The sequence below is a fragment of the Vulpes vulpes genome, chromosome 8 (assembly GCF_048418805.1).
Source record: "Vulpes vulpes isolate BD-2025 chromosome 8, VulVul3, whole genome shotgun sequence".
In the NCBI taxonomy this organism is placed as follows: domain Eukaryota; kingdom Metazoa; phylum Chordata; class Mammalia; order Carnivora; family Canidae; genus Vulpes; species Vulpes vulpes.
The window spans coordinates 64160622-64186825 of record NC_132787.1 but is presented as its reverse complement, the minus strand read 5'-3'; the positions used below and the strand labels follow the sequence as shown (position 1 = coordinate 64186825).

General features: G+C 37.1%; 2 protein-coding genes and 1 long non-coding RNA gene across 13 annotated transcripts in view; 1 reads left to right on the top strand and 2 right to left on the bottom strand.

Moving 5' to 3' along the window:
* The window catches only part of GCFC2 (GC-rich sequence DNA-binding factor 2), a 48520-nt gene extending 37253 nt beyond the window's left edge, over positions 1-11267 (top strand). For 7 of the 9 annotated variants that reach the window (XR_012003117.1, XR_012003116.1, XR_012003119.1 and 4 more), the window contains 5 exons: positions 835-911; positions 3075-3141; positions 5032-5178; positions 8612-8736; positions 9573-11267. Coding sequence is in view for 4 of the 9 variants with exons in the window: in XM_072767030.1 (XP_072623131.1) it covers positions 835-911; positions 3075-3141; positions 5032-5178; positions 8612-8736; positions 9573-9690 (534 nt within the window). In the remaining 5 variants the exon portion in view is untranslated. The remainder of the gene's footprint in view (positions 1-834; positions 912-3074; positions 3142-5031; positions 5179-8611; positions 8737-9572) is intronic. The other 2 variants (XR_012003118.1, XR_012003120.1) reach the window with 2 other exon arrangements.
* Positions 11268-16206: 4939 nt separating this feature from the next.
* LOC140599987 (uncharacterized) lies at positions 16207-17598 on the bottom strand. The gene is made up of 2 exons (XR_012003123.1): positions 17512-17598; positions 16207-16980 (listed from the first exon to the last, which is right to left on the bottom strand). It is a non-coding gene; the product is annotated as an uncharacterized lncRNA (long non-coding RNA).
* A 2079-nt stretch (positions 17599-19677) lies between these two features.
* The window catches only part of MRPL19 (mitochondrial ribosomal protein L19), a 30692-nt gene continuing 24165 nt past the window's right edge, over positions 19678-26204 (bottom strand). For all 3 annotated transcript variants that reach the window (XM_072767034.1, XM_025994452.2, XM_025994451.2), the window contains 2 exons: positions 24189-24370; positions 19678-24045 (listed from right to left, as the gene is read on the bottom strand). In XM_072767034.1, the coding sequence (XP_072623135.1) occupies positions 23824-24045; positions 24189-24370 (404 nt within the window). In that variant the 3' untranslated portion in view covers positions 19678-23823. The remainder of the gene's footprint in view (positions 24046-24188; positions 24371-26204) is intronic.

Genomic DNA, 26204 nt, shown 5'->3' with positions numbered 1-26204 from the left:
AATTAGATACTTAGCAAAACGTCATGTCCAAATGGCAAAAAATGTGAGTGGATGCTCAGAGTGCCTGGGTGGCTCAGTCGGTTAAGCATCCAGCTCTTGATTTCGGCTCAGGTCATGATCTTAGGGTCCTGCCTTGGGCTCCAAGCTCAGCAGGGAATCTGCTTCTCTCCCTTACCCTATGCCCCTCCCCCTACCAGCATGCATGCTCACCATCTAAAAAGAATCTTTAAAAGAATATGAGTGGATGCTCATCGTCACATTATTCAATAGGAAAATAAAAATTAAAACATAATAAAGTATGACTGCATACCCCAGGAATTGCAGACATTAAAAAACAAAAGGATACCACATATTAGTAAAGGTGTAGGGAGACTGGATTTCTCATACATGGCTGGTGGAAATGTAAATGGGGTATCACTCCTTCAGAAAACAATTTGACATTATGTACAAAGTTGAATGTATAAGAATAAACTAAATTCCAGCAATTCCATCCTTGTTTGTGTATCTGTTAGAAATGTATGCCTGTATATATTAAAAGACATGTATAAGAACTTTTATACAATGTTGTGTGTAATATAGACCCCAAACTGGAAACCATCTGAATGTCCCATCATTAGTATTCATGTGACAGCATATACTATATATCAATGAAAATGCACTAGCTACAGCTGTATGCACCAACGTGGGTGTAAAGTTCTCTGTACCTGATTGATATTTATTTTAACACCTGATTCTATGTGTACAAATTTGTACTTTACTGTTAACATTACTTCTTTTGGTAAATAAACTTCTAACTATGACTATCACTGATGCTTTTAAATTCTTATATAATAGGATTTACTTAAATCCATTGTTGTGAGAATGAAGAAAGCAATAGAAGATGATGTTTTTATTCCTCTGTATCCAAAGAGGTAAGAGCTGTTAATTTCTAGATTATATGAAATAGCTAATCACGTAACACAGATTTAAGAATGTAATGCAAAAGAAGCTATTACATGTTCTCTCAAACATACATATGCCTTTTAAGATGCAAATTGAGATTTCAACAAAGTATTGCACACTTTTTCTGTGCCATGTATGATACCTGGCACAGTTGGACATAGGTTTTTTATGTTAAGAACATGACAGATGGCATCATAGATTAAATCTAGATTCTGGAGCCCAAATTTGCCATTACTAGATATCTGACTTTGGGCCTCTGTGTGCATCAGTGTCTTTGTATGCAAAATGAGGTATTAATGCCTACTTCACAGGACTTTGTGAAGATGAACAGAGTGTTCAGAATAGTGCTTGGCACAGAAAGCCAGAAACTAGCTGTGAATGGTGGATTTGCTTTAGGAAACAAGTAGGGTGTTTTTGTTTTTGTTTTCCTTGCTTGAGACATTCTAGAAAAATGTTGATACATTGATGTCAAAAAAAAATTACTGCCTGTGCTCTCTTCTAGGATTCTTATGGTTTCAGGTCTCACATTTAGGTCTTTAATCTATTTTATTTTTGTGTATGGTGTAAGAAAGTGGTCCGGTTTTCCAGCAACTTTTATTGAAGAGACTGTCTTTTCCCTTTTGTATATTCTTGCCTTTTTTGTTGTAGATCAGTTGCCCATATAAGCATGGATTTATTTCTGATTCTTTATCCTGTTCCATTGACTATGTGTCTATTTCTGTGCCAGTACCATAATGTTTTGACTACTACAGCTCTATACTATGTCTTGAAATCTGGAATTGTGATCCCTCTAGTGTTGTTCTTTCTCATGACTGGTTTGACTATTTGGAGTTTTCTCTTGTTCCATACAAATTTTAATATTATTCTAGTTTTGTGAAAATGTTGTTGGTATTTTGATAGGGATTGCATTAAATCTGTAGATTGCTTTGGGTAGTATGGACATTTTAACATTATTGGATCTTCCAATCCACAAGAATGGAATTAACTTTCCATGTGTTTGTGTTGTATTCAGTTTCTTTCATTCATGTTTTATAGTTAGCAGAGTATAGGTCTTTCACCTCTTTGGTTATTTCTAGAGATTTTATTCTTTTTGGTACAGTTATAAGTGGGACTGTTTTCTTAATTTCTCTTTCTTCTACATTATTATGTAGAAATTTCTGTAAGTTAATTTTGTATCTTATAACTACTGAAGTCACTTATCCACGTAGTAGTTTCAGTGGAATCTTGAGGGTTTTCTATATACAGTATCACAAAGCATATAGTATTTGATGCATATTGATACATCAAGAAGTCATTAGTTTATAATACTGGATCATGAACTGAAGCTATCCAGTGACTATTTGCAGGATAGAAGGCTTTTGTGGAGAGAAAAGAAGGAACTTCTAAGCTTTCTGGCTAATTTGAATTGTTTAGAGATATCTGCATGTAAAAATCATGCACTGTTAAGGTTTGTTTTGTAATGTTTTAAGTAAGAGATCTATTCATTTCTTTCAAAAGTGTAAGTATGTAGTTTTTAAATTTATATTTAAAATGGGGTCCTACCTCCCTCCCTCTCCTGCCATCCATCCAGTTTTTGCCTTTCCTCCTCCATACACATATATGCATGCAATGATAATCACTGTTAGTAACTTTTTCTTACCATTACAGAATTTCCTCATGCAGTTAGAATACTTACATATACTCTAATCTTATCCCCATCCCCCCGCTTTCTACAGCAAAGGAAATACAGAGTTTTAACCATTGTCTTGTGCCTTACTTTTTTTGACTTAGTACATCTTTGAGATCTTTTCATGTCATCACAAGAGTTGTTTTTCATTCTTTTAAGCTACAGAATATGCCTGCATATAATGTACTGGAACTGGTAAGCATGTGAGTGGTAAAGCATTACCAGCAATGCTGTGGATAAGTATAGACCCACCACTCTGTTCATGTGCAAGTATACCCACAGAAGGTATTCTCAGAAATAGGGTTGTTGAATCAAAGTGTAATTGTAATTTTGATATCAGAGCACTCCATTTACATTCTGTTAATGTGTTAAGATGTAATCTGGTTGGTTAAAAAACTGATTTTTTTTAGACTCTGGTTCTGAAAGATTATTGTTTGCATTTTGTCCTTTCTGTGTTTCAAATTAGCACTGTAGAAGACAAAACATCACCACATTCAAAGTTCCAAGAAAGGCAGTTCTGGTCAGGTGTAAAGGTAAGCAGAAAAATACAAAAATAAACTTTATTTTAAATCCAGTATACTGGGGCAGCCCTGGTGGCGCAGCGGTTTGGCGCCGCCTGCAGCCTGGGGTGTGATCCTGGAGACTCAGGATCGAGTCCCACATCGGGCTTCCTGCATGGAGCCTGCGTCTCCCTCTCCCTCTGCCTGTGTCTCTGCCTCTCTCTATGAATAAATAAAATCTTTAAAAAAAAAATCAGTATACTGTAGAGCTGAGATTATCAAACTTCTGTAAAGGACCAAAGAGTAAATATTTTAAGCTTTGATGTCTCTGTTGAACTATTCAACCCTGCCTTTGTGGTGCAAAAACAGTTATAAAACATTATGTAAGCAAATCAGCATGGCTATATTTCAGTAAGATTTACTTATGGACACTGAAATTTCAGTGTCCTAATTTTCACATACAAAATACCCTCTTTCTTTTTTCTCCCAGTCGCTTCAAAATATAAAAACCATTCTTAGTTTGCCAACTCTGCAAAACCAGGCACCAAACTAGATTTAACCCACAAGCCATAGTTGGCCAACTCCTAGTCTAAAAGATGAAGCATCAAGTCATTGCTAAGTCAGTGGTAATAAGGAGGGATGGTAAGAAGTTGGGTTCAGAAGACACTTAGGATGAAGCACTGAAAGGACTTGATGACTAATTATAATTGCATATGAAGATTATGTAGGGTGCTAGCCAAGTTTCTGACTTTGGCAACTTGGTAACTTACAGTGACATTCTTTGAGGGCATTGGAGGAGATACAAGAACAGGTTTGAAGGAAAAATAAAGTTCTGTTTCAGATGGTGAATTGAAGTTATCTGTGGGAAAAATACAGGCGTAGATTTAGAAGTCTGAATTGCAGGGGACAGATTGGGGTTGGAGATTTGGGAGTCAGCCACATGTAGGCAGTATTTGGAGCCATGGTCATGAATGACAACCTCTCAGTAGATGGAGTGAAGCTGAGAAGGTGGCTAAGGACACAACCTTGGGAAATACTGACCTAAGAGGCAGGCAGAGAAAGTGAAGTCTTCAGAGAAGCCTTAGAATTATGAAACTTAGAGCAGTCATAAGAGGGTGGCATCATGGAAACTAAGCAAAGGATTTTTAAGAGTGAAGACAAGGTATTAAATGCCACCCAAGAGAATTAGGCGAAAGACTGAAAATGTTTACTGGATTTGACAATTAATAGGTTATGAGTGACCTCAGTAGGCATATTTTTTTAATAGTGTGAATCCATATTTATTATGTGGATGAGTCAGGGAAAAGACTTTCCAGGAAGAGAGAGCTCAACAATGACACAAAGTGTGGAAAAGCATTGCATGTTAGAGTAATAAATATAGTACTGGGAAGAAAATGGAAAACACCATAAAATTCACAGAAAGATATGGATTGAGAGGAAGGAAGGCAACCAATATTAATTTTATTGGAATTTCTTATGAGGGTTTTAAATTTTACATATCAGAGCAGTGAGGTGGTCAGGTTTGATGGTTTCTCAGGATCACACATTAGTAACAGTGGCATTGGCTTTTAACAGTATTCCTTCATGAATCCCTGTGTCCTGGTGGTCTTGTACCCAATGGCCCCAGACTCTGGGAGTGTGAGTTGAGGAGGAAGATTACTGATCTGGAAAGGCTCCAGTGAAGTTATTTGAGATGGGTTTTGGGTAATAGTCCTAAAAAAAATAGGATGAACAAATACATGAAGTTTGAAAAGAATTAGGTATTTATTCAGAAATGTTTTCTATTGATTGTAAAATTGATATTTTTACCAGTGCTACTGGAGTTTAAAATAGTTTGACAAACATTTTATGCTTGTTGGAGACTACTGCAGTTTTCCTTTAGAGAAACAGTACATACTCACTTGATACTTTATTTTATTTTAGCTCTTCCGCAATATTCTTCTTTGGAATGGACTCCTCCCTGATGACACCTTGCAAGAACTAGGTCTAGGGAAGCTACTAAACCGTTACCTTATTATAGCTCTACTTAATGCCATACCTGGGCCAGATGTTGTTAAAAAGTGCAACCAGGTAACTGTGAAGATTCTAATTTTATCATTTTTAAAAATTCAATTAAAATCTGTTTCGTGGGGCGCCTGGCTGGCTTAGTAGAGTATGTGACTTTTGATCTCAGGGTCATGAGTTTGAGCTCACCTTTGGGTGTAGAGATCGCCTTAAAAAAAAGTTTAAAATCTATTTTATAACAGAATAATTAAAATTGTGGTACTCACATAATAACAAATCAATCTAATAGACTAGAAACTCAAAATCAACCAACCTCTCACTATTTAAGAATTAGTATACTGGTTTGAATTGTCACCAGCAGGGAAAAGAAAAATGATTTAATAAATGGTGCCAGGCCAACTGGTTAATTCTTTACAAAATGAATTTTAAATCCTCAACTTTGACTAAATACCAGCATAAATTTCAGATGAAATAAAGTATAAAAATGAAACTGTAAAAATATTGTACTAAGAAGACAAACTTAATCTGTTTGTAAGGGAGTCCTTTTGAACTTAAAAGCAAAAGAAAAAATGGAAAACTGTAAGCGATTTGATGAAAGTATAAAACTTCAGTAAATGAAAAAAACATTTAAAAGGTATCAAGAGGGGGAGCCCGGGTGGCTCAGTGGTTTAGTGCTGCCTTCAGCCCAGGGTGTGATCTTGGAGACCCAGGATTGAGTCCTGCATCAGGCTCCCTGCATGGAGCCTGCTTCTCCCTCTGCCTGTGTCTCTGCCTTTCTTTCTCTCTCTCTCTCTCTCTCTCTCTGTGTCTCTCATGAATAAATAAATAAAATCTTTTAAATAATAAAAAGTATCAAGATTATTTGATCATTGTTAAAACTGGAAGATAGGTCCTTTGGGGTTACCATACGTATTCCTTCTGTTGGTGTGAAATTTTCTATAATGAAAAGTTTAAAAGGAAGGGAGTTGAAAAAAGTTATAAGCTATAACAAAGACTAATGTCCACACTTTTAAAAAGCTCTTTAAAATTAGAAAACAATTCAGATATTCCAATTAAAAATGGACAAAAGACAGGAAATTCACAAAAAAAAGTAAAAATAATTTCTAAACATGTGGAAATGATTAACAAGTACTAATAATCAGAGAAATGCAAAATAATAAAGTAAGGATATTATTTTACCTATTATGCTGACCAGGTATTGGGGTTTTGGGGGTTTTTGTTTTTTGTTGTTGTTGTTTTTGTTGTTTTGCTGTTATTTTCTTATTCCTTGTATTGTCCTAAGCATGAGAAAACGACAGCACGTTTCAGGGCCACTTAGAATGGGTGGTACAGGGGTTCTGAGAAACAGTCTGTGCTGGTGGAATGAGGGATAGAATTCTGGAGACTTCTGGCATGATGGCTTCAAAACCTTTAAGGTTCATACCCCTCTGACTTAGGGTAAATGCTTTGAAGTAAAATTGCTAAGATAAATCAGAGATGCACATGTAGATTTGTTAAAGAAAAAAATTGAGATCTAACTAGCTTTATTAAGGATCTGTGAATCAGGCAGTATTCCATATCAACTAGAGAGAGGCTTTCAGGAGCTGTACAAAATGTAAGGTTTTCGTAAGAAAGCAGGTGGGGAAAGAAAGCTATTAGCAAAAGAACGTGATTATTTCAGGCCAGGACATGGTCTTTTTGGGGAGAGGACAGGGATATGGGTTTTATCATGCAGATGACCTCACTAGTGCCTATCCAGAAATCTGGGGATTGACTGTTAAAAAGTAACATTTCTGGGATGAGTTGAAACTGCAGTTAAGTCTTAGGTTTGCTGTTGTAAGAAGTAAATGACTCCATTTGGGGCATGTTTCTTTATCAGAATTTAAGTACAAAGAATATTCTTGTAGCATTATTTATAATAGAAATGGAAACAACCTGAATATCCAAAAACATTGCCTATTCATCAGATAAAAGTCATAGTTAAAAACATGGAAAAAAGTTTATAAATTTAAAAACAACATGAAACAAAGGATAGCAATTCCTAACCCACCAGATATTTTGGGCTGTGATTTTTTCATCATATAGTTTTAAAATACATTATCTCCCCAAAACTGAATTCATTGTCCATGCTATGTATTTCAGGTTCAGTTTAGTCCCCTTTGACCACGAGTCTACTATCAGAAGTAGGGAAGATGCAGGACATTCTCTCCACAGCTTATGGCTAGAAAACCTTGCCAAGGGGGCAGTTGGGTGACAGGTGGTTGAGTGGCCCACTCTTGATTTGACTCCGGTCATGATCTCAGGGTCTTGAGATGGAGCCCCATGTTGGGGTTCTTTCCCTCTGCATCCCACTCCCTCCCCACCCTCACTCACACACATGCTCACTCATTCTCAAATGAATCTTATTTAAAAAAAAAAAAAAGTAGATAAAACCATGCCAGGACAGTGTGGCTTTAAGTCCTCTGATCATTTATGGAGAAACTAGGTAGTTCTGTGAAAATTTTATTGAGATTGTGATGCAAACCAAGAGAAAAGCATGTGCAAATAACTTTAAGTTTCAGTCCAGTCAGGGCTGGTTTTTAAACCCTAAAGAAGAGATAAGTATTTCTCCCCTAGGCAGTGTGTCTACATTTTTTTCTGGATAATTGAAAAAGGTGATTAAATAGGATAAGTCTTTTTCCTCAACTGTGTTTTCAAAATAGTACTTTCCAGAACTTTTATTTAATATTTTTATAATGTATATGTGGTATATTTTGCCCAGCTTTTTACTTTTATAGATACTGATCTTGACCTTACCAATTATAGCATAATCTGTCCAAAACTTTCATTGACTATGATCTCAGGTTTTTATTTCCTCCCATTCTCTCTCTTTTATTCTTCCTTCTGCTATGAAGAAGGTTTTATGTTCTTAGGTTTTTTTACTTAAAACATTTTTTTATTTTTACTAAAACTTTCCCCAAAATCATGTATTTCCTTTAGCATAATGGTAAGTGTTGGTGTTTTCCCCATAAAAGAAAAATTGAATGCAACTAACTCTGTATGCTTCCATGAACATTTAAAGCAATATATTAACAACAACAAAAAAAAAAATCCATGACTTTTTTATTCTATGTATCTTACAATCACCTACTTGATTCCTTATGTAGATCATATGCTAGGTCACCCAATTTCTTAGTATGAAATAATACAAATGCATGTATTTTATATTTATGTTGACTATAAATGTTTTGTGTCTAAGCATTTCTGGTGTTTAGTTTTACATTATGTTTATACAGATTTAATAGCTTGGGAATAGAGAGTATAGAAAGTATTACAAATACCCCTAGAGAGTAGTCATAAAGAATAGTCTATTTTAAGCTGTTGGCATTAAAATACAATTCTCTAAGAAGTATAAACTCTGACAAAGAAAAATTCTTAAAATGTATTCAACCGTAAACTGTAAAGATTAAATGAAATGATTGATGTTAGCAAAAGACATAACTGTCATTAATAAAAACTGACCGTGTGTTTTAATTAACAGATAGCAGCATCATTACCAGAAAAATGGTTCCAAAACTCTGCCATGAGAACATCTATTCCTCAGCTAGGAAACTTCATCCAGTTTTTGTTACAGTCTGCACATAAATTATCTAGAAGTGAATTCAGGTAATTTTGCATATTTATATCTCCATAAGAATAGTTCAAGGATTCTGTTCTACACTCCGCAATTTTTAGAAAGATTTGTACTTTTATTCTAATTTTAAAAGTCTGTGGAAACTACCACTATAGAATTTGTAGATATTTTCATGTGCAACCTTTGGAATCACTATTTTATACTTACACCTCATGCCTAATAGTTCAAATTTTAAATGTAAATGTCTTCCAAAATAAGCATTTCCAGAAAACTATCACACAGGGGAATTTAGGAAACTATAAACAAAAAACCTCTTAATAAGTGTATTGTTCATTTTCCTGACCATTTTAAAATCTCAGCAGTTGTTAAGTACGGGTCTGCAGGCTGCTATTTACCCTGCAATAGCTAGATCTGTTTTGGATATTTCACTAATAGCATTAAATGTTTAGTAAAGTGGTGTTTTGATAAACCACTTTCTCCAAAATGAAATTTTAAAAAAATTTTTTAAAAAGCCCAGATAATAAATAAATAGCCCAGGTACATAGCATTTCTGTAGGTAAATATTCTGACTGAGGCTCCCACCAAAGTAGCCCATACAAGCTGATAGCCCCACACCATAACTCAGTTTTCTGATAGATTTAACTGCTTTTTATAGTCATTTGTGTTAAAATTTGCTACCATACATCCACTAATCTACATTTAAACACTGTATGGAAAAAAACAAAAAAAAAATAAAAAATAAACACTGTATGGAAAAGGTAACATTTGAATATTTTATGCTACTGTAGATATTGGCTTAAAATTTTTGTTTCAGATTAATGACTAATGATTCACTATGCTCTCCTAAACATTTTCCTTTTTTTTTCAGAGATGAAGTCAAAGAAATAATTTCTATTCTGGTGAAAATAAAAGCTTTGAATCAAGCAGAATCCTTCATAGAAGAATATCACCTAGACCACCTGAAATCAATAATTGAAGAAGTTTGAACAAGCTGTGATTTTAATATAATCAAGCTTTGATTTTAATAACAAGCTTTGATTTTAATATAATCAAACTTGCCTCCTTTGGGGATGAGGTGGAGCCAGACTCCATCCCTCCATTCCTTTTACTTTCTGGTATCATGAAAGGCTGCCCCCCTGTGGTGCTTGCAGGAATTAAGCACACAGGAGCACTTAAGTTTAACCTATTCCCTTGGATTCTTTTGACTTCTAATTTATGAAGTTGGGAAACCTTGCTATTTGGACTTTGGTGAGTGTTCTGTACTGAACCATAAAAACATATGTATGTTCTCTTCATTTTAACTATTTCTGTTTACAAATAGGTTAAAATGGAAATTTTAATTGGAATTATTTGCTAAGTATTAACTGAAACATTTTAAGGTTTTAATAACTATCGATTGTCAAATTGTCCTTCAGAAATCTGTACCAATGTATTGTGCCAACACAAGTGTAACAGAGGGCAGTGAACCCCACGCCCCCAGCATAGGCATTATCATTTTTTTTAACTCCTCGCAAATTTAGTAGATATAAAACATTTTAATTATTCATTTTGGCTATTATAGAGTGAATACTTGTTTTTTGTCCATTTATAAATTTTTTAAAAATCATCCATCTTATGGATTTGTCAGAACTTTATATTTTAAAGATATTGATGTTTTTGCCTGTCCTATGTTATAGTTTCTTCACTGATTCTTTTTTTCACTGATATTTTAATTTTAATTTTATGTATGAAGTGTGCTAAGGAAGTACTTGTAGGTAGTAACTCTTTTGTTAGGGTTTTGTCATTGGTGGTAGGCTTAGAAATGAACTTTCTGAAACAAACTTTCTGATAATGAAAAGAAATTGAAAAAATTACTGCTGTAGCCCCGGTGGTACAGCGGTTTAGCGCTGCCTACAGCCCAGGGTGTGATCCTGGAGACCTGGGATCAAGTCCCACGTTGGGCTCCCTACATGGAGCCTGCTTCTCCCTCCGCCTGTGTCACTGCCTCTCTCTCTCTCTCTCTCTCTCTCTCTCTCATTCATGAATAAATAAGTAAAATCTTAAAAAAAAAAAAAATTACTAAAACTCTCATTTAGAAATCTTTTCTTAAATATATTTGTTAAATAACTCAAGGGCAACCCTGAATATGTATTTTATAAATTACTGCCCCAAAGATAACCAGGAAAAATTTGATTATATAGGATTTGAGTATGTGGCTTCTGCAGCATGTGGCTTCTGCCATTATCACCTCTAGTTTTGAAGCTGTGTATATTTTAACATATTGTTGTGTTATTTCTACTGCAATGAAGATTTTTGTGATTCACTGTATGAACAGTTTTCTTTTAGTACACGAATTAGGAATAGAATGTCTTCTAGAAAATTCAAACCATTACTGAAAGACAATTAGCATTCCTGCACAATTAACTGTCCCAAAGGAACTGCTGATTTCATTTTAATTTTATCCTTTCAGATCTTTTCTCTACTTACACAACATGTGTATGTTAACATAAATGACAGATCTTTATTGCGTATATGAAATTTCTAATTTTTATTAATAAAATTATATTTGGAAATTTCCCTAAAACTTTTGCATTTTTAATTAAAGATGTGTTGAGGGGGTTCCCTTGCATTTTTAACTTGGGCAGAGAGATTGATCTTTTGATAGAATGGAAAGTATTAGAACTGCTTTCAAAACTATAAATTAGGGGATCCCTGGGTGGCTCAGTGGTTTAGCGCCTGCCTTTGGCCCAGGGCGCGATCCTGGAGTCCTGGGATCGAGTTCCGCGTCGGGCTTCCGGCATGGAGCCTGCTTCTCCCTCCTCCTGCGTCTCTGCCTTTCTCTCTCTCTCTCTGTCTCTCTATCATAAATAAATAAATCTTTAAAAAAAAAACTATAATTTAAACTCCCAGTAGTTTATTTTTTTTTTAAGATTTTATTTATTCATGACCAACACAGAGAGGCAGAGACACAGGCAGAGGGAGAAGCAGGCTCCATGCAGGGAGCCCGATGTGGGACTCGATCCGGGTCTCCAGGACCATACCTCAGGCTGAAGGCGGCACCAAACCGCCGGGCCATTGGGGCTGCCCAAACTCCCAGTAGTTTAAATTTCACTAATACCGGGCTTCATTATACTTGGAGTTTGAACCTCAAGATTTTTATCCATCATATACTCTAATTGAGGATACTCAAAAAACATTTGTGAAACCTGCTTTTTTTTTTTTTTTTTAATTTTTATTTATGATAGTCACAGAGAGAGAGAGAGAGGCAGAAACACAGGCAGAGGGAGAAGCAGGCTCCATGCACCGGGAGCCTGATGTGGGATTCGATCCCGGGTCTCCAGGATCGCGCCCTGGGCCAAAGGCAGGCACCAAACCGCTGCGCCACCCAGGGATCCCGAAACCTGCTTTTAATTTAATCCCCAGTGCAGATTTTTTCTTTTTTCCTGTGACCGTGGGATGGATGTGAAGGCAGGCAACACCAGCAAGAACAAAACTGAGATAGCAGTTCTTCTCCCAGCTCAGTTCTCTCCTGGGATTTTTCAGCTTTTTGTTCACATAATGTGAAGTTTTTACAGAATCAGAAAGCTGACTTTTTTAAGACTTACTCACTATGGCTGTTAGGAACCCAAAAAGGGCCATGAAAAAAAAACACCTCAAAACAATTGAATTTTGCATTTTTTAGGCCTGTAACAAAATATTTATGTAGATGGATCCCCAAAATACCATACAAAACCTGAAAAAGACATTTTAAGAAAATAACAGACCAATATCCCTCATGAACATAGGAATAAAAGTCCTTCAAATATTGGCAAACTGAACCTAGTAGTATATAAAAAGGATGATAATTCATCTTGACCAAATAGGTTTTATTCCAAGAGGGCAAGGTTTATCAGCTTTCATCCACTTATGAACAGAGTAAAAGAGGAAATCCATATGATCATCTCAATGATTATAGGAAATACATTGGACAAAATTCAACATCCTCTCATAATACAAACCCTGGAAGTAAAAAAACTCCTCAGTCTGATAAAGGGCATCTGCAAAAGAACATCTGTGCCTAACATCATATTTCATGGTGAAATACTAAACCAAGGATGTCTGCTCTCACCATTTCTGTTCAACATTGTCCCATAGGTCACAACTATACAGTCAAGAAGAAAGCATAAACATTGATACATAAGAGTTTAGAACAGTCATTCACAAATGATATGACCGTTTCCATAGAAAACCTTATGCAATCTGCAAAAAATCAACCAGAACTAATAAATGAATTAATTAGCAAGATCTTAGAAAAATCAAAGCCCAGGGCATGGATTGGAAACAAATTAACAAATTTTAGAAACCATAGCATTCCAGTAGCAGCAAAAAACATCAAATACTTAGGAATAAATTTATAGAAAGATATGCAAGACGTCTTCTTGGCACTAAAGGGCAACACATTGCTGAGACGATGTTTTTAAAACTTGCGAGACCTAGGGCAGCCCTGGTGGCGCAGTGGATAGCACCGCCTGCAGCCTCGGGTGTGATCCTGGAGACCTGGGATCGAGTCCCACGTCAGGCTTCCTGTAGGAGGCCTGCTTCTCCCTCTGCCTATCTCTGCCTCTCTCTCTGTGTGTCTCTCATGAATAAGTAAATAAAATCTTTAAAAGATAATAATAAATGTAATACCCACACAAAAAAAGCATGTATGAGGGCAGCCCGGGTGGCTCAGTGATTTAGTGCCACCTTTGGCCCAGGGTGTGATCCTGGAGACCTGGGTTCGATTCCCACGTCAAGCTCCCTGCATGGTGCCTGCTTCTCCCTCTGCTTTTGTCTCTGCCTCTCTCTGTCTCTCATGAATAAGTATTTTTTAAAAACCACGTATGAAAAGTATCTTTGATCTTTGAGTAGGCAAAGATTTCTTGGGTTGGACACAGCACAAGAAAAAAAAAAAGGACAGTCTGAACTTCATCAAAATTCAAAATTTAGGGGTGCTTGGGTAGCTCAGTCAAGTGTTTGCCTTCGGTTCACGTCATGATCCTGGGGTCCTGGGATTGAGCCCCGCGTCAGGGAGTCTGCTTCTCCCTCTCCCTCTGCTCTTCCCCCTGCTTGTGCTTTCTCTCAAATAAATAAAATCTTGAGAAGGTATGAATACATACCTTATGATTCAATGTATAACAAATATAAGAAGAGACGTAATTAAAATGATGGAGGAATGAAAATAGAATTTTCTGGTAGTGATGGAAATGCTCTAACTTGATTGCATGATGGGTACCAGAATATATTCAGTTTTTAACTCACTAAATGGAAAACCTAAGATCTATGTATTTTACTGATAGTTACAGTGATACCAATTTTTTAAAATATAGGTCAGACAAGTAAGTGTCTGAAATAGTGAATGATCTCAGTTATCAATGAGTACCACTGAAGACCGTACTAATTGCTTTTCATGATACTTTCAAAGGTCATTAGTGGATGTTAACTGAGGAAAACAGGGATATCAGAAGTTTTGTTTTTAACAATCATACTCCATTAGACAAGTGGGTTTTAAGCCGTTTTCTACCCAAACAAACCTAACCTAACAAATTCCCATCAAGAATTAGTACCCTAGAACCACTGTCCTGAAGGATTTCATGTTAGGGATTCAGTGTGATCTAACCAGAAACGCCCCAGAAAGATTCCATAAGAGAATCAAAGACTATTTATGTGGACAATATTCTCTTAAATAGACAAGTCTCATGGAGTTAGTCTAGAGCAATGTGAATTAATGTCAATGAAGATTTTAAAGGCTTTTTTTTTTTTTTTTTATTGATTTATGACAGAGAGAGAGAGGCAGAGACACAGGCAGAGGGAGCAGGCTCCATGCACTGGGAGCCCGACGTGGGATTCGATCCCGGGTCTCCAGGATCGCACCCTGGGCCAAAGGCAGGCACCAAACTGCTGCGCCACCCAGGGATCCCCAATTTTACAGGCTTTTTATTAAATGTCCAAAGAGGATTAAAGTTGACTATTCAATTCAGTATTTTCCTATAGATGGTATTGAGACAGAATTAAGTAACTACAGACCCACAGTTCCCAAATTGAGCTGAGATGCCCTGGGCCCTGTTGTAACTCAGAGGACACTGCGGGAGATTTTTAATCTTCAAGGGGGCAGTACTCGACACCAGTCACAAACCACTGGAGCTTCCTGCTCAAGGTTGTTCGGGGTCAACATTAGATCATGTTACATTACTTTAGAAGACAGTATGTGTTTGTGTAGCTGACTTACCAGAGGTTGTTCTTGTTAAAAGCAAATGGAAACCAGCCTTGAAAATTCTCTGAGCCGGCAAAACCGGTTTCATCTTACAAGCGAAAATTAATTTCGCTTATTTTGCAAAAGTGCCATGACCTGGGCCATTTTTTGTTTACACCTCTGGAAATCATAAGCCAAACTTAAACTGTTTCCCAAGGTTGATATGAAATCACCACTGACCAATACACTATCATTTAAGAAGATTCTAATGTAACCAGTGACTGTGAAGAATAAAGTCACTGCTTTATATATAGAAACTTTTTATAACAACATGTAACTGATGGGTGCCTGGCTGCTCAGTTGAAGAATGTGTGACTCTTGATCTTGGGATCGTGAGTTCGAGTCCCACATTGGCCGTACACATTACTGAAAAAAACTTTAAAAATAACAGCACACACCTGAGCTTCATTCCATGTCTTGGCTTAAGTGCTCCCAGTTCACAAACTGTATTTACCTACTTGGAGTCCTACCCACTCTTAGCTTACGGGCAAAGCCAGGTCAGAACACATGGAAGTTGCATATTCCAGCTGTGTTTGAGCAGAGAGTACAGCAGGCAGAACTGATCATTCTCAGAGCAAAGCCAGTGGCATCATTCAACCAGAGAACTTGGGGTGCAAGTTGGCTTGAATCAAGACCACAGCCTACTTGTCCAAACTGAAAACTAATTCCCCTGCTCCACCCAGGCAGAGAAGCTAATTTAAAACACCACTGAGTGTGGCTCCTGGCCCCTCCTAACCAGGAAGCCTGACTAGAAACACTTGAGAGGACGCTTAGAGCAGGTGTTCCTGCTTTGTCTGGGCAGGGAGCTAGATCATAGGCCTTATCACTGCTGAGTAGCTTCTGGCCCCATCTTAGTAGATGAACTAACCAGGAACACCTGGGAGGCTGCTTGGAGCTAGATCTCCTACTCCACCCTGCAGGGAAGCCGTTAATAGCCCTTCCCACTGCTGAATGTAGCTCCTGAATCCCGCCTCACCAAGTCTGGACATCCAGATCCATGAAGACCAAAAGACCCCAACCAAATAGGTTCAATCTGAATAAAACTACATTGAGACACATTATAAACTGTCAAAAGTCAAAAGCCATATATGGCAAGTCAACATCTAACATATTCTATGGTAAAAGGTTGAAAGCTTTCCCTCTAAGATTAGGAACAAGACAAGTGTGCCCACTCTCACAACTCCTATTTAACATAGTACTGGAAGTCCTAGCCAGAGCAATCAGGTAAGAAAAAGAAATAAAGGCATCAGGATTGGGAAAGAAGAAGCAAAATTGACTTTATTTGCAAATGACATGACTTTATATGTATAAAATCCTAAAGTCTCCCCCCCCAAAACCTGTTAAATCTAACCAATGAATTCAGTGAAGTTGCAGGAAACAAAATTAACATATAAAAATCAGTAGTGTTTCTACAGAGTAAAAATGATTATCTGAAAATAAATGAAGAAAACAATCCCATTTACAGTAGCATAAAAAAATAAAAATATTTAATTAATTTAACCAGAACATGAAAACTCTCTACATTGACAACTATAAGACATTGATGAAAGAAATCAAAGAAGACACAAATAAATGGAACTGGATCTCACATTCATGGATTGGAGAAATTAATATTGCTAAAATGCCCATACTCCCCAAAACCATCAAGAGATGACATGCAATTGCCATCAAGATTCCAATGGCATTTTTTAGAGGAAAAAAATCCTAAATTTACATGGACAACAAAAGAAAAAAAAAAACAACGCAATCTTGACAAAGAACAAAATGGGAGGCATCAGACTTCCCAAGCTATATTTTAAAACCAGGGCAATCAAAACAGCATGGTCCTGGCATAAAAACAGACACACAGGGCAGCCCGGGTGGCTCAGAAGTTTAGCGCCACCTTCAGCCCAGGGCGTGATCCTGGACACCTGGGATTGAGTCCCGCGTTGGGCTCCCTGTATGGAGCCTGCTTCTCCCTCTGCCTGTGTCTCTGCCTCTCTCTCTCTCTCTCTCTCTCTCTCTGTCTCTCATGAATAAGTAAAATCTAAAAAAAAAAAAAAAAAAGGCAAAATCCCTAAACATTTTTTCACAAAGCAAAAATAACAATGGCCAGTAGGTACACGAAAACCATTATTAGTCAAAATCACTAATCATTAGGGAAATGCAAATCAAAACAATGAGACGCTACCTAAGAGCTGTCAGAATGGCATCATCAAAAGAACATGGAAAAACAAATGTCTGTGAGGTTGTGGAGAAAAGGGAACCCTGGTGCACTGCTGGTAGGCTTTTAACTTAGTACAGCCCCTGTGAAAAACATTATGGAGTTTCCTCAAAAAATTAAAAATAGAACTACCATAAAATCCAGCATTTACACTTCTGGGCATACATCTGAATGAAACAAAAACCACTGCCAAAGAATTACTTGCACCCCCCACATTCACAGAAGCATTATTTACAATTGCCAAGACATGGAAAACAACCTAAGTGTCCAATGGCAGATGAATGGATAACGAAATTGTGTTATGTATGTACACACGCATGCACACACACACATCATACACAGAATATTACTCACCACAGAAAAGGAATTCCTGCCTTTTGTGACAATATGGATGGACTTTGAGAGTATTATGCTAAGTGAAAAAAATCAGAGAAAGACAAATACTGTATTCACTAAAAGTGGAAGTAAAACAAATACTCATAAGGAGATCAGATTCATAGTTACCAAAGGCAGGGGGTAGGGAGGGATGGGCAAATCTGAGGAACGTGGTCAAATGTACAAGCTTCCAGTTACAAGATTAATGAGTACTGGGGATGTAATAACGTACAACACGATGGCTATAAACACTGAAGTAGGGCATATTTGCAGGTAAGAGAGAAAATGCTGCTAAAACTTATCATAAGGAAAAACCCATTTTTCCCTATTTTATTGGTATATGTATGAAAGGATTAAATTTATTGTGGTAATTATTTCACAATATATGAAAGTCCTACTATGCTGTATACCTTAAACTTACATAGTGCTGGATGTCAACTACACTTCAACAAAACTGGGAAAAAACACAATGATAGGAAAGCTTTGTGGCATCTTTACTTGCCCTTTTGATGTGGCAGCAGTCTTGAAAACGGCACCTATATGAGTATAGGTATATGAGTATAGGTGCCGTTTTCAAGACTGCTGCCACATCAAAAGGGCAAGTAAAGATGCCACAAAGCTTTCCTATCATTGTGTTTTTTCCCAGTGCTAGACCTTGGTCCCTATTTCTGGAGGGAAGAGAACAGACCTCACTCACAAACTATGGTTTATCTCTATTTTAGCCTCTCTTTTGGTATCTGAGGACTGAAGCAGTCATCTGTCTTCCCTAACTTGAAACTCAGTCCAGAAAAGCAGCAGGCATTGCTCAAAATGGGCCTAAGACAAACCAACAATCCACAAAGGCCTAGGTGCAAAGATAACAATTACAGTTTTACCACCTCAGGTCTGGGAGAAAAAGCTGGGGAAAAGAGAGTTACTTTGGGAAATTAGAATATTCAAAAGCATATACAGGGAAATAGAGAAAGCCACACAGATGTTGAGGGCAAGAACCATGCTCAGAAAAGACCTGAGAAGATCTTAAGCTTTTCAAGTCAGGCTGCTGGACTTAGTGCAAGCCTGGATACGTGTTGAGGGAGTAACTCAGAAAAAGAGACAACTGGCAAAGACCAGGAGAGGCATTTGTTCTAGTTCCTGGCTTTCAAGGAAATAGTATCCAAATACAAGTTAACAGACTTCAGTGATCAACACAATAAAGGATCGATTCTTTGCCAAAAAGTTTGGAAATATCAGTAAACAAATGGACTACAGTCCAATAATCATAATAAAGGAAACTCTGGAGAAGGGAAATCTGATATCCAGAATCATGTTATAATATTTAAACGTCCAGTTTTCAACAACAACAAAAAAAAGTCACAAGACATTCAAAAGACACTGGAAAGTATGGCCATTCAAAGAAACAACAGAAAACATCCCCCAGAGAACCACAGACATCAGAATTAGACAAAAACTTTAAAACAACTCTCTTAAATATGCTCAAAGACCTAAATGGAACCACAGACAAGCAATTGAAGAAATCAGAAAAGAGATATATGAACAAAATGAGGATATCCATACATACAGAGAAATTTATAAAAAGAAACCAAATTCTGAAGCCATAAATACAAAATTGAAATTAAAAGTTCACTAGTGAGGATCCCTGAGTGGCTCAGAGGTTATGTGCCTGCCTTCGGCCCAGTGCATGATACTGGAGTCCGGGGATCGAGTCCCTCATCGGGCTCCCTGCATAGAGCTTGCTTCTCCCTCTGCCTGTGTCTCTGCCTCTCTCTCTCTGTCTCTCATGAATAAATAAATAAAATCTTTTAAAAAATAAATAAAAGTTCACTAGTGGAATTCAATAGCTAACTGGAGCAGACAGAAAGTAGAACCAGCAAACTTGAAGACAGAGCAATTACAATGACCAAGTCTGAGGACTAGAATTTAAAAAAACAGAAGAAAAGTGAACAAAGCCTGGAAACTGGTAGGACACCAGCAGCCTCTTTTGTCTGATGTCAAGAGTCACATGCTCTACTAAGCCAGCAGACCCCCTGAAAAAGATACACTATGTAAACAGCAAGTGAACAAGAGCACAGGGGGCTTTAGTAATACCAGACAAAATAGACTGAAAGAAAAAAATTATTAAAAGAAACAAAAGATATTACACATTGATAAAAGTCAATTCACCAAAAATTTAATAATTTGTGCCCCAAACAGGGCCCCCCAAATCCAATAGACATTGACAGAATTAAAGGGAAAACTAGACAGTTCTACAGTAATTGTTGGAAATATCAATATTCCACTGTCAAAAATTGATAAGACACTGAGAAGACTAATATGGAAAAAGAAGACTTAACGTTATATATCAACCAGGCCTAAAAGGCACACATAAAACACTCCATCCAACAACACAACACACATTTTTCTCAAGTGCACATGGAAGACTCTGCAGGACAGACTATGTTAGGTTACAAGACTCTGAGTAAATTTTAAAAGAAATCATACAAAGTATCTTCTCTAACCGTAATAGAAAGACACTAGGAATCAGTAACAAAAGGAAAAGTGGAAAAATCACAAATACGTGGGAATTAAACAGCACCAATGGATTAAAGAAGAAACTGGAAAGAACATTTACATATGAACCAGAAATTATATTCCAGGATATACACCTGGTATGTAAAGAGAACATGAAAGTAGCAGCTGAAACAGATACATGTCTGTCAGCATTCTACAGCATTATTCACCAAAACCAAAAGGTGAAAATAACCCAAGTGTTCATCAACAGATGAATGGATTAAAAAAAAAAAAAAAAGTCTATTACATGATAAAATATCATATAGCCAAAAAAGAAATGAAATTCTGGTATGTTACAAAGTGGGTGAATCTTGAAAACATATTAGGCAAAATAAGCCAAAAACAAAGGACAAATATTGTAATTCCACTTAAAAGAAGTATCTAGAACAAAATAATAAAGAGTGGGATTTACCAGGAGCTTGGAGGAGGGGGATGGGAACAAAGTTTTACTTGATGGTCACAGAGTTTCTGTCTCGGGTGAGGCGAAAGAGGTAGTGGTGATGGCTGCAGGACACTGTGAATGTAATTAATGCCACAGAAATCACACATTTAAAAATAGTTAAAATGGCAAATGTTATACTATATATCTTACAATAAAATTTTTATCCTGTATACATTTAATAGCTTAGGATTTGCTTTGTTTCTGGAGGAAAATTCACAAAAATTTTAAACATAATTTTACAGAGTGGAAAACATGACTCACTGTGCTATTATGAGCACATATACTTATGAGCGGATCATATTTACGCTTTGGATCTTGGAATGTATCATTCATCTCCTCTTCTATCAAGGTTGAAGTGTGTTTATCGAGGTAATAACTGAACAAGCCTTAATGGTTATCTTTTGACAAGTTAGAAGAAAAATATAAAATACAGACCTTTGCTAAAACTTTATATGAGAAGCTATCTCAGCAAGTTATCCACAGAAGTGGTTACATCCACTGCTTTCTGAAAGTAGTCAGATGGCCATGGGACAACTAGTAGCGAAAAAGATCAAGGATGCGCTGAATGTTGAGAACCCCAAAGATTAATATCTAAAAATTTTTGGAGAAGAAATCTATATAGGTCAAATGAATGATTCAAATGACCACTAAAATATACCACAGGGAAAAAGACAAAGCCACAGGATAGGAGAAAACAGAACAAGATGCAAGCAACACGTAACACTTCTCATATGAAAGAGACATAAAACCACAGGAGAGAACAGGACAAGAAACAATCAGAACACCATTTTCATAGTTGACAAAGCATCTGTATTGACTGGCAGGCTCAAGAAAGGCAAAGCAAGAGACCCGCGGAGAAAGGTGAGAATCAACCTAATTCACCCCTCAGAACCATCCAGTCAGCAGTTCCAGTGCCTCAGCAATGGGGAGTTAAGGGCAGTGGTTAAAATAACCTAATGAAAACTATTTGGCAGTTATATCTCTAATATCCCTTCCCCTATTCTTCACATTGCTTGTCTGGCCCTCCCTACAACAGCAAAAGTCCAGAAGTTTATCCTCTAGAGAGTGAAAAGGGTTTTCTGCACTTCAGGCACTATGTGGGTAGCAAGCCAAAAATGTGTTGTGGGGAGGGGGGAAGATGGACAAGATGGACAAGATGGCCATATACGCGTACAGTGCCAGAATCTCCCGCTAAGGTTCCCACAACACTGGCAGACAGATCCTTACCATCCAGGAAGGTGACTGGAATCCTCTACTCTGGAGAATCTGACCAAACCAAGACATTCACACAGAGGGTGGGACAGTCCACAAAAGTCCACCCAAATAACCCTGAAAACAATCCCTTCTTGCAAGTCCAAGGCTCCTACTCAGCTTTTTAATCCACTCTTCAACCAGAAGTAGACAGTCAAGAATTGTCAGATGTCCTGGTAACACCTAAAACAGGAAGAAAAAAATACACACAGAAAAAAAGAAATTTGAAGAAAACAGATCCTGCAGAAAAATAATTTCTAAAATAACAAAAACAAAACAACAACACACAAACACTATCATGAATACACTCTGTGGTCACAGAACAAATCCATAGGCAAGAATAGAGAATAAGAACAAAGTACTATATAAGAAAAGGAACATTCAGAAATCAAAAAGGGATCTTCAAGGTCAGAAATATGAGGGCAAAGAAAGGTTGGAAGATTGAATTAAAGAGCTAAAAGACAGAGATAGGGCTGGGGCAGGGAGGGACAGAGATCGAGTCCCAGAGATTCAACAACCAGGTAAGTGCTCCCAAAGGAGAGAAGCAGAAGGGAGGCATCAGTGAACGGTAACTTTCCCTGGAACTGAAAGGTACAAGTTAGCATACTGAAAAGATTCATCAAATGCCCAACATACAGGATAAATCTATATAGACCCACTCCAAGGCACGTCACTGTGAAATTTCATTACCTTGAGGAGCAAGACTGTCTACAAGCTTTCAAGTTACATGCAAAGAACAGAAATCAAAATTGTTTTGGATTTCTCAACACAACTGGAAACAAGACAGTATCTTCAAAATTCTGAAGGAAAATGACTTCCCACCTAGAATTCTACAAAATATCAAATATGATAGACATATAGGTCTCAAAAGATTTACTTCCATACATACTTCCTCTAGAAGCTACCAAAATGTATGCTCCAGAAAAAGAGTTAGTAACCAATAAAAGGGGGGGAAAAAAGAATCCAGGAAACAGATCAGCACAGGAGAGATGTGAATGCAAATCCCAATGCAGCCAAGCATCAGAGGGTAGATCTAGTTGAGGGGTGCCCTCATTAAGATCTGTGCTCGGACTCTTGATAACCCAAGGAACAGCATGCTCACGTAAGCCTAGCCCACATTACCTCGAGACTGGTTTTTACCAGGTCATTTATATGCCAGAATTTCATTCCACTTTCAGCTACACGGATCAGCAAGGATACTCACATTATCCTCGAGAAGTATTGTTTTGATCTGTCCTATGAGAGGGAGTTTGATTCATCATGAGCTAAAAACCAGAAAATAGAGAGCTTGCTACTCCCTCCAACCACATTTCCGCGTCATCAATTACCTATGCTATAGTCCCACCAGCTGTCCTGTGGTGGGCCCCCTATTGAAGCAGGACTCTCATGACTTTAGCCATCTCAAAGTGACTTTTGTAAGCTCTCAGGGAAAATGCAGCCAGACTGTGACCAAAAGACTTAAGGCTCTCCCTGAAGGCTTCATGTAATAATGATGTTGTCCTTTTATATCTGCCAACAGGTTTCCCAAAACTAGATATGCTGTTCTGGAATGGATAGGTATGTAATAAACTAAAAGAAAAGCATGAGAATGATTGACATAAAGTCAGGACAGCGCTTGTATCTGGGAGGGGAGAGGGATGTAATTGCAGACACACAAGGGTCTTCTCAAATCCTAGTAAATGTTCTATTTCTTGACCTTCTTAGAGATTACTAAAATGTTTTACCTCTTACCCTGAGGTGGGTACATCAATGTTCACTTTATCATTACTCTTCATACTTTTTTTGTCTTTATAATTTATTTCACAAACTTAAAAAAATCGTGCCTCTTCCATGTTCAGAATCCAGGCTCACTTAAGAATATTTCAGTAATGATTTGACTCTAAAGTAATAAGCTGGTATGCTAATTTTATTTTTTTACAACATTACTCATAAACAAATCAATGTTTAGTTATTTAATGACTATGTCCTCATATATGAAATTAAATCGGTCTTTAAATAAATTCTCCGGGAGTCAGTATATCCTCTGCAAATAACCAAACTGATTCTCAGAATCAGGACTTTTTCGATGCTTCAATTTCATCCCATATTGCAGCTTCAATTTTTGAAGTATCATATGTCCTCATCATATCAAACTCAAGCCATGGCTGACTCCATTTCTGAGCTTCTTTCATTTGTTCTTCAGTTAAAGAGAGATCAAATCTGATGCCTTTAATATTAAATTTTGGACGTTCCCAGCGTTTGGACCAGGGCTTAGGCTTCATTTTTACTTTCAGCTATGGAAGATAAATAAATAAGTTAATTAATTAATTAATTAATTTTAGGCTGACAGTCACAAGCAAAAATTCTACAAGTTTTTGTTACGATGACTCTTTCTTATCCTACAGACAACTTTCAGTTCCAAAACTACAACTTATACCTGATTAACAGGAACTTCGTGGCTAGGCTCATGTGCTACTGGCTTCATATTCATATCAAAAGTGCTATATTCGGGAAGGGCATCTCGTAAGTATAGCAAACTATCATCCAGTCGTTTCTCTAACTTGATCACTTGGATCTCCTGGATTCGAGGATTATAAAGTTCAAAGCAAATCTCAACACCTAAAAAGAGAAAATATATTCTTATAATCTGAACCCAGATGTCTGCATGCATATGCCTCATACAACAGTAAAAACTATTTCATAATGGAACTAGCAAAGGGTTCTACACACAGGAAATGTGACGTAAATCTGTAATTTTTAAGATGAAGATTATTAAAAGAAAAAGAAACTAGAGTCCATGTAGATTAAAAAGTGAAATAATGAGAATGACAGTCTAAAGAAAAATGTCTTCTATAGTCATACAGCTCTTCACTTCTGATAGTATTAACTTGGAGACGGTTTGAGAAAATTCTTCTCTGTGGTGTTCTTATTTATATCCCAATTATTTAAATAAAACTTGGCCTTCTACATTAAGGGCGACATGATTAATGATGTAAAAAAAGAATAAATAAAATTTTGTTCTAACTTCGGTTTAGAAGCCCCTCTTAAGGATGGCCTGGATTTTAAAACATGCTGGGGCTTTCTATATGGAGCAAGCTAGGAACAGCTCTGAATGCCTCAAGATGCTACAAGTAAAAGTTGAAGATACATCGTCTGTAGTATCAAACACTTAAGGGAAAGAGTACACTCTCAGGTTTCCTGAAATAATCCCATGAGAAATACAAATATATATGATCAACATTAAAATCTACTATTTACCGCCAGGATTTATTTAATCCATTACTTACTGTATACCTCTTCTGTTCCAGGTACTGATTTAGGAACTGTACCTATAGCAAACTCAAAATAGGCTAAGATCCTTTTCCTCTCATAGAGCTTATATTCTAGTAGATGACAAACAATAAATAAACACACTATAATTTCATTTACAATTCTTAATTTCAAGTAATTTCATACAGTCAAGACAAACAGAGTGATAACACTGTGGCTGGGGAATAAGTAGTATATAGTCAGGGAAAGCCTCTCTGAGAAGATGATTTAAACTGACACTAGAGGGGCACCGGGCTGGCTCAGTCAGTAGAGCATGTGACTCTTGATCTCTGGGTTGTAGGTTTGAGCCCTATGCTAGGTGGAGAGATTACTTAAAAATAAAAATCTTAAAAAGTAAGTAAATAAATGGATACTATAAATAGCCAAGAATGCTCAAGGAAGAAAGAACAGTAAATGCAAAGGCACTGCAGTCTTAACAAATTTGGCATATTGGAAAAAAACAGAAATAGATTCTTTTGGCTGGAACAATTTTGTTAGTGGGCCAGGAAAGTAAACCAGAGATAACACGGTTGCCAACAGGGGGCAGTGGTGGCATGGACAAGAGTGGTAGCCCTGGAGATGGAGAAACAAGCCAAACTGGGATATATTTTTTTGAAGATTAAGCCAAGAAAAACTGATTGACTAGATGTGGGAAAGACAGTAATTAAAAATCGCTCCTAAATTTTTAAGTAAGTGGGTGGACAGTGGTGCCATTTATGGATGTAGAAAAATCTGAGAGCAGCACATTGTGAGGGGAAACAGAATTCTATTCTGAACTTTAAAAAAAAAAAATGTATTTATTTGACAGAGAGAGAGAGAGAGAGAGATTGAGCACAAGCAGAGGGGAGCAGCAGCAGAGGGAGAGGGAGAAGCAGGCCCCTCGTGGAGCATGGAGCCCGATGCGGGGCTCAGTCCAAGGACCCCAGGATCATGACCTGAGCCAAAGGCAGATGTTTATTTTAACCTGAGCCACCCAGGTGCCCCCTGAGCTTGTCCTATGCCTAAAAGACATCCAATTGGAAATGTTGAAGAGGTAGTTATAAGTGCAAATCTGCAACTTGGAAAAGGTCAATTCTCGAGGCACAGATGTGGAAGTTATCATCAGATGGATGCTATTTAAAGCCAATGGGGGGATCCCTGGGTG